This window comes from Lonchura striata, chromosome 15 (assembly GCF_050655825.1).
Source record: "Lonchura striata isolate lonStrDom1 chromosome 15, ASM5065582v1, whole genome shotgun sequence".
In the NCBI taxonomy this organism is placed as follows: Eukaryota; Metazoa; Chordata; class Aves; order Passeriformes; family Estrildidae; genus Lonchura; species Lonchura striata.
The window spans coordinates 5,329,522-5,341,337 of NC_140717.1; the positions used below are offsets into that span (position 1 = coordinate 5,329,522).

Genomic DNA, 11,816 nt, shown 5'->3' on the forward strand with positions numbered 1-11,816 from the left:
TCTAAGTTTGGCCCCAGACTGATCTCTTCAGGGAACAAGAGGGAACACAGTGACTAGAGGTAATTTACAATCACTGCCTTTGCTGCGCCTAAAGCAGCACTACCAGCAAGAGCTCAGGAAAAGGTGCCAGAGCACACCCACAGTACATTTGGTAAAAGTCTTTCATTTGGATCAAATGATATAAGCAAATATGTATGTTGAAGCCATGACTCTGATTTACATCACCTAGCTATCACTGGGCTCTCCTCAACTCCAGACACTTCTAGGAAAGAGGTTGCATGATGCCTAAAACTTCAGACTTTCATTTTCTCTTCTGTATTTTAAGGTTCTTACAAACTGATGGGAAGTTTCAACAAGGCAAATAGAGGAGCTAACTTAGTGCCACTTGTGTATCAAGGATTCCAAAAACACCAGTAGAGCATGACAACCCCCTGCATCATTTGGTTTTGATCTTGGGCTAAGTTGATGTGATGTACTGGTCTGTGCTGGTAGGTGAACACCAAACCCCCTCATGCAGGTACAAACACTCTCAGCTGCTCCATATCAGACAAGGATTTCTGAGAGGTCCTTAAAAGTCTGGTTAATAGTAACTTACCTTTAAAAAGAGTAGCTGCAGCATGCCCTTTTTTAGAAATTTCATTTCCCCAAACTCTGATATTTCACGCCTGTAGTACGACATCAAAAAACAAAGTGGAGAAAAACAAGCTTGTTTTGGATATGTAACTATTATTGCTTACTCATGAGTTCATCAAAGCAGTGAAAAAAACCCAATAGTCTCAGAAGAGCTTCTTTCACACAGACTCACACCATCTGTTTTTGCATCAACTGTGCAGGCAAGGAAAATGTGTGACTCCGTATTTATTTATTTTAGTTGTGCTCAGAGTTTTACAGGTAGCATCTTCCCTTTAGACCTTCTCAACAGAAATATAAAAAAAGTTTGAAGCTATTTCCCCATTTCCCCACTCATCTCCAAAAATCAACTGGGTGAAATGCAGAAACATCTTTTGTTAACAGAGTGGTGAGTTTGGCTTATCCCAGTCTAGAGCTGGGCTTTCCTGCTATGGCACAGACCTATTAGTTTGTAACTCAGAAAACCCAGTCCCAGAGTCCTGTAACTCCCACCTACTCAACAGGAAACAAATATCTTCTCTAGCAGTGACAGGGACATTCCTGGTGGCTGACACCATGCAGGGGAAACACTTCCTGCAGCATGAGTGAGCTGGACCTTCTGCAGAAACTGGGCACCCAATCTGTCTTCATGGGCTGGAGAGGAGGCAGGGAACAAACTCTTCAAGGCAGAACAGACTCTTCAAGTAAGTACTGCACGTCCTGGTGGACGCGCCTGTCTTAGCAGACGGCTGTGGCATGAGGCACTTCGGTCATGGCTGTAGAGAACTGTCCCAGTTCCATCAACAGAATCACAGGTAAATGTGTTCTCTTTCCTGTGAGAAGTCCCTGAGTTGCAGATCTAAAGGATCTTCCCCCCAAACACACCTTGGTGTCACTAGAGCGCTGCGAGGAGGAGCGGAGCCGGGTCAGTATCCTGCAGGGAAGCCCCCTTTGCGCGAGTCGGAGGCGGCGGCCCACCCGCGCTCCGTCCTGAGGATGGCCTGCACCACCGCGCCGCCGCTCACCCGCGCCGTGTCGTGCCTCCTCCTCCTCAGCTGCTGCTCGATGCCCTGCAATGCACAGCTGAGTGAGCACACGGGGAAACTGCACCTGCTGCAGCCTGCCCCTGCATCCCCCACAGCCAGCCAGGCGCTCAGGGCCACTGTCACACAGGGCTACATGTTGTTCCTCCTCTTCCCTTTGCCCTCTGGGATGCCCCAGTTTTGAAGAAGTGGAATTCAGAATTTGGTATTTGGTGGTGCTCAGTGTGGGTTACCAATATTATTCTTGGTCACAGATATCCATACGCTAACAGCCAGGATGGATGGATCCTGTTTGGCAGTGGTGGAAAACACAGGACTTGTGGAGAGCAGGGCATCTTCCCCAGTGCGGGAAGATATCTCACTGTTACCTTCATAAGAAGTTCATTAACAGAGGAACTTCTGCAGAGTTTGGTAAGAAAACTGCATTACGTAGGACTGTTTTGCCAAAGGGAGGCACAGAGATATGAGATAGGTACAAAGAGGCAGATACAGAGGCATGAGATATGTACAAAGCCTGTGCCTGCGTCAGGCCTCTGGGGATGTGAAGTTTCTCAGGGTGAATGAAGCTGCCAGCTCAGGTGAGTGGTCTGGAGAGCAAGGCAGACCTTGGCATCAGCTCTCCAACTGACAGTACTGTTCTGACATCTCTACTGTGAATATTTTCAAGTCTGTTCCTGGGTCCCTCTGGGCATCCCTCCTTGCTAGCTCTGGGCCAGGCCTTCCAGATTAATCATGAAGTTACACAACAGGACAAGAGTTCCCTGAGAGTGACTGGATTTAGACTGTTGGATGGTCTGGGCCCTGGTGTGGTTTGCTGTTTTGCAAGTCCTTTGTGCCAAACATCACTCAAGCAGATGCTCAGTTTCAGACACAAGTCGCTCTTCAATGCACTGCTTCACACCTGTATCACTGAGACTGAAGGTACACTTTGAACAGCTTATTGTTCAACACTAAACTTGTACCAGCTTTGCTCACCTAGGAATATTTGGCCAAACCTGATGATTTTCCACACTGCTTGCCTTCCCAGCACTAGGAGCTCAGCTCATACAAGTTCATGTATGGCTGTAGCAAGACCAACCTCCTCTATTTGCTGCTCAAGCTCCGTGATATTGGGAAACAGCTGATCGTGAATTCTGGGCTCCTCCACTGCTTTCTTCACATCGTAACCAAACCAGATGGAATTCATGATTGTCTGTGAGAAGCAAAAAGCCTTAATGTTAATTACTTGTGTTCAGAGAAGTCTGACCCTTGGAGCCACACAGGCAGAGGTGCCTCACGGATGTTCACCAGAGCCCACAAAAGGCACCACTTCTGGTTTATGTGGCTTTTAGTGGTTCTTCTCTTGGCTAAGCAAAACACAGGTATGTTGCAGCTTGTATATGCTTAGGAGGTTTCCCACACAAAGAAACCATGAGTGACTAAAATTAACACAGCAAAAGGTTAAAAAATTAACACACCCTAAGCTGTGGTGGTTGGATTTATGCTGCTGTAAGTAAGCACACAACAGTCACCTCAGCAAACACACCTACAGCTTCCTGCTATTGTACAACCAGTTCCCTTAGGCCTGTCTCATCTCTACAGGATTGAACTGCAGGCTGGAGCTGCTCGGAAGTGAGAACACTCTCAGAGTCCAGGGCTTAGGAAATTGTTTGTAGTGGTTTTTACAGACTTCTCCTCTACCTGAGCCAAAAAGCCAGATCTAGCCTGGTGCTGCTGGTACAGGGGACAGTCACTGCTGCAGTCACTCCTGGGTGGTTTGAGTGGCTGCCACAGCAGCTCACAGAAGTCCTACCTGTCCCTGAGCTGAGTTTACCTGTGCCTGAGCTGAGTGCTTATTTAGCTTCTCTGTGTGATTTTGATCCAAAATTTGGGATGTTGGATGGGAACAGCTCTAAACTAGGTAAATAGGCTCATGGAGATGCAGAGAACAGAACTCAAAGCAAATCTTGTTCCAGAGAAAATGCCACTAAGGGAGGCATTGGACTCACTAAAGGAAGCAGACCTTTTGTAGCCCTGGTAGGAGTTGGCGTTGGAAGTCTGGCCCTCAGAATGCCAGACAGGAACCTCCTTTTCAAGCTGCTGGCCCCCAGCAGGGAGCCACAGCCATGATCCTGTCACAGGTGCAGACAGGAGTCCCCCCAAATGCTGCCACTCCCATTTTACCTCATGTTTTCCCCCATTTGCCCATACCATCACGTACCAGTGCTGTTGCTGTAGTTATTTTTGTTCCTCCAGAAGCGCCGACCACCATCCTCACCTGTTTCATTTTATCCACCAAAATGGAGGGGCACATAGAGGACATTGGCTGTTTACCTGTTGGGGACACAGAGGCAACACAGAGGCTCAGCTTTCTACCTGCAGCTCACAAACTTCCAGCTCTTGCTCAATGTCTAAGCACAGAGCCTCAGTATCCACCTTCCTGACTCAGCTCGTGTCCTGCTCAGTCCCTGGGGGTTCCACCATCCCCTGCACTCATCTCCATCTTGACTCTCTCCCACCCCTGTCCCCTGCAGGTCCCAGACCTGTGTCCTATGGCACAGATGCTGCAGTGTGAGTGTGCACAAGGCAGCCAAAAGACTGAGTCAGGAAGGACTTTACAGCTACCTGGAGCTATGAAATTTGCTGGAGAAGGAGGAATCCCAAATCCATTGATTATGTAAGGTGAGCTGAAGTCATCCATTTCATCATTGAATATGATTCCACTCACGTTGGATCGTACATCAGAGCCAAAGCTGGAGAAAACAAATTGTCAAAGTCAGGTCAAAACCACAGCAAATCTAGGCAGAGCTTCAGCTGAATTTTCTGCATTGTGAAACCTGGATTTGATTGGAGTAATGCTCCACTCCCTCCCATTGTAAAGGACTTTCTGTCACCCCTAGGGGGAAGGAAGTAGTTAATACCGTGAGTACACAGCTACACACAGAGGAAAGGCAGCCCAGAGCCCTTCTACAGCTCCCCTGAGAGGACCCCATGGGGAAAACCAGCACAACACCTCAGTACAACTACTGACTCTTCCAGGTGGGCAGTACTACACTGCATGCAGAGGCAGCACAGCTCAAAGGTGTGGAATGGCTGGGGGTTTGTTTAGATGTGTCAAGCTGAAGACATTTTCTATGGATAAAAATAAGCTTCACACCCTGGCTGCAGGCCATATGTGTGAACACAGCTCTTTCTGACAGCACTCACAGCCAAACACTGAGCTTCCAGGCCAGCTGTATTAGCTCAAATTCCTTCCAAGAGCCTGGGAAATCAGAACCAGCAGCAATAGCTCTGCTTATGAGAAGATCCAGATGTAGCAAATGTCGTGGTGGAATTCAACATGTCAGAGGACACATCTTGTCCTCTGACACAAGCACGAGGCCTCAGTGTTGAGCAGAAGTGCCCACCACCAGCACTACTGACCCCTACCCCGCCCCAGAGGTGACAGCTCAGTGGTGTTTGATACCAGCCCCAGAACCAGCCCTAGGAAGGTGGCAAAGGCCTACAGGGAAGGAATGGCTGAGCTCATACTATTGGTTGATGGTGCTGGTGGCGGACACAGCACTGCCATCATCAGCCACAATGGAGACGTGGGATGTACCGGCATTGTCTCCAGTGTAGTACACGGGCTCGTAGTAATCAACTGGATGGGAGGTGTTGTCTGTGATTTTCCTCCGGAGACTATCCGCAAAGAACTCGGATGTCATGTTTCTGATTGCCTGTCAGAGAAATCCAGTGCAGTTACTCAGCAGACTGAGACATGTAGTCATGAGACTGATATTCAATACTTCAGACCACAGAACAGTGGTAAATTCTAGCAGTGAGGCTACAGTTTTCCCCCAGGGGTCTTCCTTCTTGGAAGATGGACACTGTAGCTAAAGATAATTTTAAGCTGTCACAGGAGCAGCTGTTAAAGTCACCCCTTTGTGCAGAAGTTGATCAGCATCCATTATTGCAGTGCTATGGAAAGCTGCTTCCACACTGCTGTGAGGCAAGCAGGGCTTCAGGGACAAGAGGAATGGGGTCAGACAGAGGACAAGGACAAAGCAAGGTCTGACCAGAGCTCTGTAAGTTGAAAATTTGTGTTTATTAAGCTGGGCTGGGCTCAGAGTCTGCTGCTTTTGCAAGCACAGAGTGCAAAGTTGGGGCCAGTGTCACTCCCATCTGCTGCTCCATTTTACTACAGGCAGGGTTCTGGTTAGAGAGCCACAAGGATGCTGGGAATATAGTGAATAAGGCTTCAAACACTACAAAACCAGGCAGAGTTACACCTAAATGTGCTCCAGCTCTCTAGTGAATTGAGGAGTTTGCTTTTCCTTACAGCAGGAAGGTTGCCTCCATTTATAGCCCTCACAGCTCAGACATGAGCCACTTTTTGACTCAGAGCTGTTTCAGTGCCTGTCAACAGCAAGTGGCACAGAGCATGCCTGACAAAGTGGAGTCAGCCAAAAACTTTAGGCCATGTTCCAGTCAACTTTGTTGTTGCAGAAAGAAAAGGCTTTTGCCAGGTACCTCTGTAATGTTGACAAATTTTGGGTCGCCCAGCAAAGTCCTCTTGGCGTAGGCGAAGCGAAAGGCCTCCACAATGCGGTGGTAGGTCAAACCTTTCTCTTCCACAGTTTTGATGCTGGCAGCAGAGAAATTATATCCTGGCAACAGAGGACAAAACTGTGAACACAGGGTCAATGGATTGCTAATGCACCGTGTCAAATGTATAACCTCGAAGCCCAGTCTCTGCAGAGATGCAGTCACTGGAATGTCCTAATCTCCAGATGGGGAACTCAGGAGCTCTGGTGGTTTTGAGCACTGTGGGAGTCACCAGCAGAATTTGTATTTGTAGAGGTGTTTTCCAAAGAAGCCTCAAGTACATGTTAAGTTCCACCCATACAAGTATCAGGGAAACTCCCCCATCAGGAAAATATTTTTCCTCTTGCTCCTGTATTTCAGGTAGGAAGGCAACATCCCTGAGTTTACAGCAGAAGAGGAATATTTCTGCATCTCTGATCTCTTCTGGGCTCTCAGACTTCTCACCTGCTGGAGGGCTATCAGGGAGGCCTTGCTCCCCCAGAAAAGGGGATGTCTTTGGAGCTCTCCCAGCTCCTGCTGCCTGTGGGACACTGCTCTGTGGCACTCTCACCTTTCAATATGTTTAAAATGAGGGCCAGAACTGGACCACTTAGAGGGGCACTGGGTGTGTAGAGGGTGAACTCCCCAAGTTTGATCTGTATGGGGTCCTCGATCACTGTGGCATTGTAGTTCCGCAGGTCTTCCAATGTGACAATTCCCCCTGGAAAGAGAAGGAAACTAGAGATGTGGGTTTATGTGATCTCTGGTGGGAAGAGGAGGTCATATTCCATCACCATGAATCACAGCAAGGATTGGAGGGAACATGGACAAATCCAAAAAGTAGCAAGGTGAAGAAAGCAAAGACATGTGCCCAGAAGATTTACTCCTTGATAGATCCATCTCAGGCTCAGCTAGTCTAAGCATGAAGTTAGGCTGATTTACAGCAGCCACAACTCTGGTGATCCATATTTTTTTAAAAAGGATACCAGCAGTGTCAGACTACAAAATGTCCTTAAGAATTCTGTTTACAGGAGGAAGATGCAGTTTTGGGTGAAGACGCTTTGTGGCACCCAAAAGGTAGAATAATTTGAGTGTTCCATCAGCTTTCTTATCTGAAGGGGGAAGAGAGAAAGTAATTCTCCACCACAAATAAAGCCAGTAAATTACTCACAGGAAGTTCACCGAGCTAGCCAGTGCCGGCTGGTGAGGATAGGATACTGCCACCATCTAGTGGTACAGAGAGATCAAACAGCTCAGAGTTCACAGGACCACCACGTATGTAACGTTTTAGGTACAAACTCGCTGGATTCAGGCTCTGTGAACAGCCTGTGTCTACTCAGCTACAGCCTGAACTGCACAGACTTGGGAGGCTCTGTGGTACAGAAATGCACAGCACTCTCCATTTCTGACTTTCAGACACATCTGTTAAAGTGCTTCTTTTGGGGGTCCTGTTGCCACAGATCTAAGAGGCAGCATTTCAGGGCTGACCTCTCCCAAGGCTTCTGCAGGTCACTGGCTCCTCCCTGGGTCTGAGCAGTGTAGTCACTCCTGCTGCTTGGGACAGATGTCCTGGTTCTCACCTGCGTTGTGGATGTCAGCAATGATCTGCTTTGCCAGGCTTCCTGTGTAAAAGGCATCTGCTCCTTCACTGGCTATAGTGTTGTAGGTGTTGGCTAGTTTGGGCATCTTGATGGTTTCACCCTCTTGCAGAATTCTCCCTCCTTTGCAGAACACTTCGCTAGAAGAGAAAGGAGATGGAGAAGATCAGGTCTGAGAGACAAATTCAAAACTATGTGTGTCTGTGGCAGCTGAACCAGCATGAGCGTTCATGCTAGGTGCTTCTTGGAGAGAAGATAAACTGCCAGAGCCATGGCCCAGGGGTCCTCATATCTTGGCACTGGGACACAAAATTGAGCAGTGTTTTCTGACCTGCAATTCCACATGCTCAGTGTGCTCAATGGAGCAGTGACTTTCACCTCAGCATCACCCTCCCTGCCCACCTGTGGGGCCAAAAAGTGCCTCAAGATGCACAGGAGGGGCCACAGTCCTTGAACTCAGCAGTGCAATTCAGAGCACAGTCCATTAAGCTGTGAGGTTCAAAGCTTCCAGTAAATCCAGAAGTGTTTCAGTCCCTGTTCATTAGCTCACTTTAAGGTAGGTTGTTTCCTCTCTAGCTCCCTCATGATTGTGCTGCTGTGGACCAGATGGGAAGGACAGGAGATAGGCCAGAGTATACATTACCAATTGGATAGGAAACAAACCTGCAGCTGGCAGAAATTTTAAGGAAAAGAGAGAATTAAGCATGATCTCCAGAAGGGCTGGACATAAACACTAAGGATTTGACTGTAAGAAGTGGAGGAGTATTTAAAACCCTTCATTGCTCCAAGTCTTTGCCAGAAGTGGATGGTCAGAGGCACTGCTTGAGGAAGGCTGATTGTAGAGTAAGAGGTGATCCAAATTCCCACTGCCTGACAGCAGATGAGATGTTCAAGGAGACTCTGAAATTACTCCAAATGCAGGTAAGATCAGCTTGGTGCACTTACAGCACGAGGAAAAGCAGGGATTCAGAAAATACATTGCCATTGGGCAGACTGATCCTAGCACATACTCTAATACCACCTTGCTCAGACAAATGGTCTTCAGGAGTAGAATTTCTCCCCCTTTAAAGGTCAGGACTGAATCTTCCCCATGATTTAGCACCTTCAGGCATCTGCAGTGACACCAGCAGGCACAGTGAGTGAAGTTACTGCAGGGGATGCACACTCCTCATGGACACTGCATTGCACAAACACAGCAACTTTGCAGATTGGATGCAGCCACCCCAAATTTCTCTGCATAAACAGCAACTGCTCTACCTACCACAGCAATGGATTGCTTTCAATTGCCTCCTCTTTTGATTTGATGGCTGCAGCAAGGCCTTTCCCAACAGGGAATCCTTCTCTTGCCAGCTTGATACTGGGCAGAAACAGGTCTTTCCATGCCAGTTTGCCATGACGTTTGTGAGCCAGCTCATAGCCACGGATTTCTCCTGGAACAGCAATTGACAGTCCTCCTGGAGCAGAAAAGGAATGTGTTAAGTCTCCTACAGCAAGAAAAGAAAGTGGTTGATGGAGTAGGAGGTAGGGAAGGCATCTCTGCCAGCCTGATTTTAGGCAGGGCTCGTATGTAGTGACCAGCTCAGCTTGTGAGAATTAACAGAATAATTTGGTCTGACATTTGTGCCTATATGTTCTGAACTGCTGAAACCCCTCTGTCCTCTTGCTGGTAACTCCAGTTTTAGGCTCATTTCCCCTCTGTAGGCTCTGTACCAGAGCAAAGCTGCTCAGAACACAGAAGCTATCATCACAAGAGGACACAGACTGTGATATACTTGAGTCAAAAACTTTGTTGCAGCATTGTAACTACAACTGGAACAGATTGATTCCACACTGCACACTGATGCTGCAGTTTGCTTCAATCCTGTTTTCACTTGCATGTCACAGAAATTCAACACATTGATCAAACCCCCTCCAAGATGCTGTTGCTTAGAAGAGGGACCATGAAGATAACTACTTAGTATTTCTTTCTATTTCTTATTAGAAAATACTTTCCTGAAAGGAAACTTCCCTGGAGACCCCAAGCCATTAGTTGAAGCCAGCACAACAAATAATTTAGGGAGGACATCTGAACTGACACAACCCAAGGTGATCCACACAAAGATTTATTCAAAGAGATGGAAGGGAAAGCTGGCACAGCTGGAAGAGGTCATACTCAGTGCTTTGCATTCACCTGCTTTTTCATGAAGTGAAAAGCAGGAAGTGATGGAGTTCCTGACTAGTTTAAAGAACATTGTTCTTAGCTTCTTTGTCAGGTCAGAATTTGCAAATTGTGTAAGAGGATATTTCCAGGATATTTCTAGGTGAGAAATCCTGTAGGTAGGCAAGAACCTAACCATAAGAAATGTTCTTTATGTAGATGTGCTGGTAGCAGCAAATGCTAGAGCTATGTGGTCCCCCCAAAGCCTTTGCCATACCTTTCAGAGAGAGCTGTGTGTTGTTCCCAAACATGCCCTCCGATGCGCTTTTTGGAGCCACTTCTCTTGCATTAATGATTTCCACTTTTCCTTTAATGACAGAGCAAGGAAGATGATGTTTAGCTCTGGACTCAACCCACAGGCATGGGCTCTGCTGGAGGACTCTGAGCCAGTTTCTTGGCAATTATCTTGAGGACATTCCCCCAGAGGCTGAGAGCATCAGTCGTTTACCTTCTCTCAGGTAGGATAAATCACCTGCTTTAGATGAAGTTCTCCAGCTGTTGCAGCTGTGCGTGGCCCTGTCCCTTACCTGTGCTGTTGTAGATGGTAAAGAAGAGGCCCCCTCCAATTCCCATGCTGTGAGCATTCATGAGTCCCACGCAAAGCAGGGCTGCAATCGCAGCATCCACTGCTGATCCTCCTTGCTTGAGGATGTCCCTGTGCAGCAGAAGGGAAGGTGGCATGTGACAGTGTCTCAGCTCCCTGCCAGCAGTGCATGCACCACGTCAGAGCAGCTATGACGGATTCTCTGAGGCACATTTGTCCACACCTAGTCTATGTGTTCCTCGGGAAGTTTTGAGCTTCTGTCATCAGGGACAACAGACCCTTAATGGTCAGTGTGCAGACCAGATCAGCCCTCATTAGAGACACATCCAAAGCAGCTTAAAAACAGCGAGATGAGACAGAGTACACGTGGGGACAGACATTCCACACACATTCATTACACTGTCATAAGCAATTATAGTTTTAAATCTGCAGTACTTGAGAATAGACCTGGAGGATATATCAATAAATGTTTTTTTAAAAGGTGCTACAAAGAAAACTCTTGTTCTCATTGTTAATGCATCCAAGGAATCCTTGCTTGCTATGTTGTCTGTGAGCAACTGCAGTGAAGTTGGTCAAGAATGGTAAAAGCCTGGGGTTTATTAGGATCTCCTCTTTCTACAGGGAGATTAGGGATTGATTATCCATGCTGGGTAACTGCAGGGATTGCACCTGGACTTTGGGGAAGCAACAGTTCTGTCTCATGCAAGAGCTGTCAGAGCTGAGGAGGGGCAGGGCACAGGGGGTGGGTACCTGCCAATGATGGAGCACGGCCCCGCGTCGGTGGCCACGGCCGCCCTCCTGTAGGTGTGTGTGTCCCCTGAGCGCAGCCCAAAGAACAGCCCCAGGAACAGGACCAGCCCCAGCAGGGCTACAGCCACCACTGCCACCACCACACAGCGTGTCTTCATCTTCCTGTGGAAAGAGACAGGATTGTCAGCCCTGCTGCCACCTCCTTTCCTCAAACCAGCAACCATCACCTTACAGCAGGCAGGAAACATCACAGAAACAACCAGATGCATAGGTGAGAAGGGAAATCCAAGGAGCAGAACACAACTGCTGTTAGTCATGGCTGACATAATCTTCAGGAAAAAAGTTTAAAAAAAAATTAACTTCAGATAATCTGCTTTTAAATGGCACACGTGTGGAGGAGTTTCTGTCTGGAACGTTGCCAAGGACCAGTGCAAAACACATCTAGGTCATTAGGGAGCAATCTTGGATAAAGCTACCTGGTACAGCCCAGGGTGAGCACAGCACCCATTTCTGCCTGGAGCCCTTGGCAC

At 47.8% G+C, this 11,816-nt stretch overlaps 1 protein-coding gene across 8 annotated transcripts in view; it reads right to left on the reverse strand.

Moving 5' to 3' along the window:
• Positions 1-843: 843 nt before the first annotated feature.
• Positions 844-11,816, reverse strand: part of GGT1 (gamma-glutamyltransferase 1) — a 57,028-nt gene continuing 46,055 nt past the window's right edge. For all 8 annotated transcript variants that reach the window (XM_085592635.1, XM_021549877.3, XM_085592632.1 and 5 more), the window contains 12 exons: positions 11,287-11,448; positions 10,520-10,647; positions 10,210-10,299; positions 9,057-9,249; positions 7,778-7,935; positions 6,769-6,918; positions 6,144-6,280; positions 5,163-5,350; positions 4,257-4,384; positions 3,853-3,965; positions 2,731-2,844; positions 844-1,679 (listed from right to left, as the gene is read on the reverse strand). In XM_085592635.1, coding sequence (XP_085448761.1) covers positions 1,536-1,679; positions 2,731-2,844; positions 3,853-3,965; positions 4,257-4,384; positions 5,163-5,350; positions 6,144-6,280; positions 6,769-6,918; positions 7,778-7,935; positions 9,057-9,249; positions 10,210-10,299; positions 10,520-10,647; positions 11,287-11,444 — 1,701 coding nt within the window. In that variant the 5' untranslated portion in view covers positions 11,445-11,448 and the 3' untranslated portion in view covers positions 844-1,535. The remainder of the gene's footprint in view (positions 1,680-2,730; positions 2,845-3,852; positions 3,966-4,256; positions 4,385-5,162; positions 5,351-6,143; positions 6,281-6,768; positions 6,919-7,777; positions 7,936-9,056; positions 9,250-10,209; positions 10,300-10,519; positions 10,648-11,286; positions 11,449-11,816) is intronic.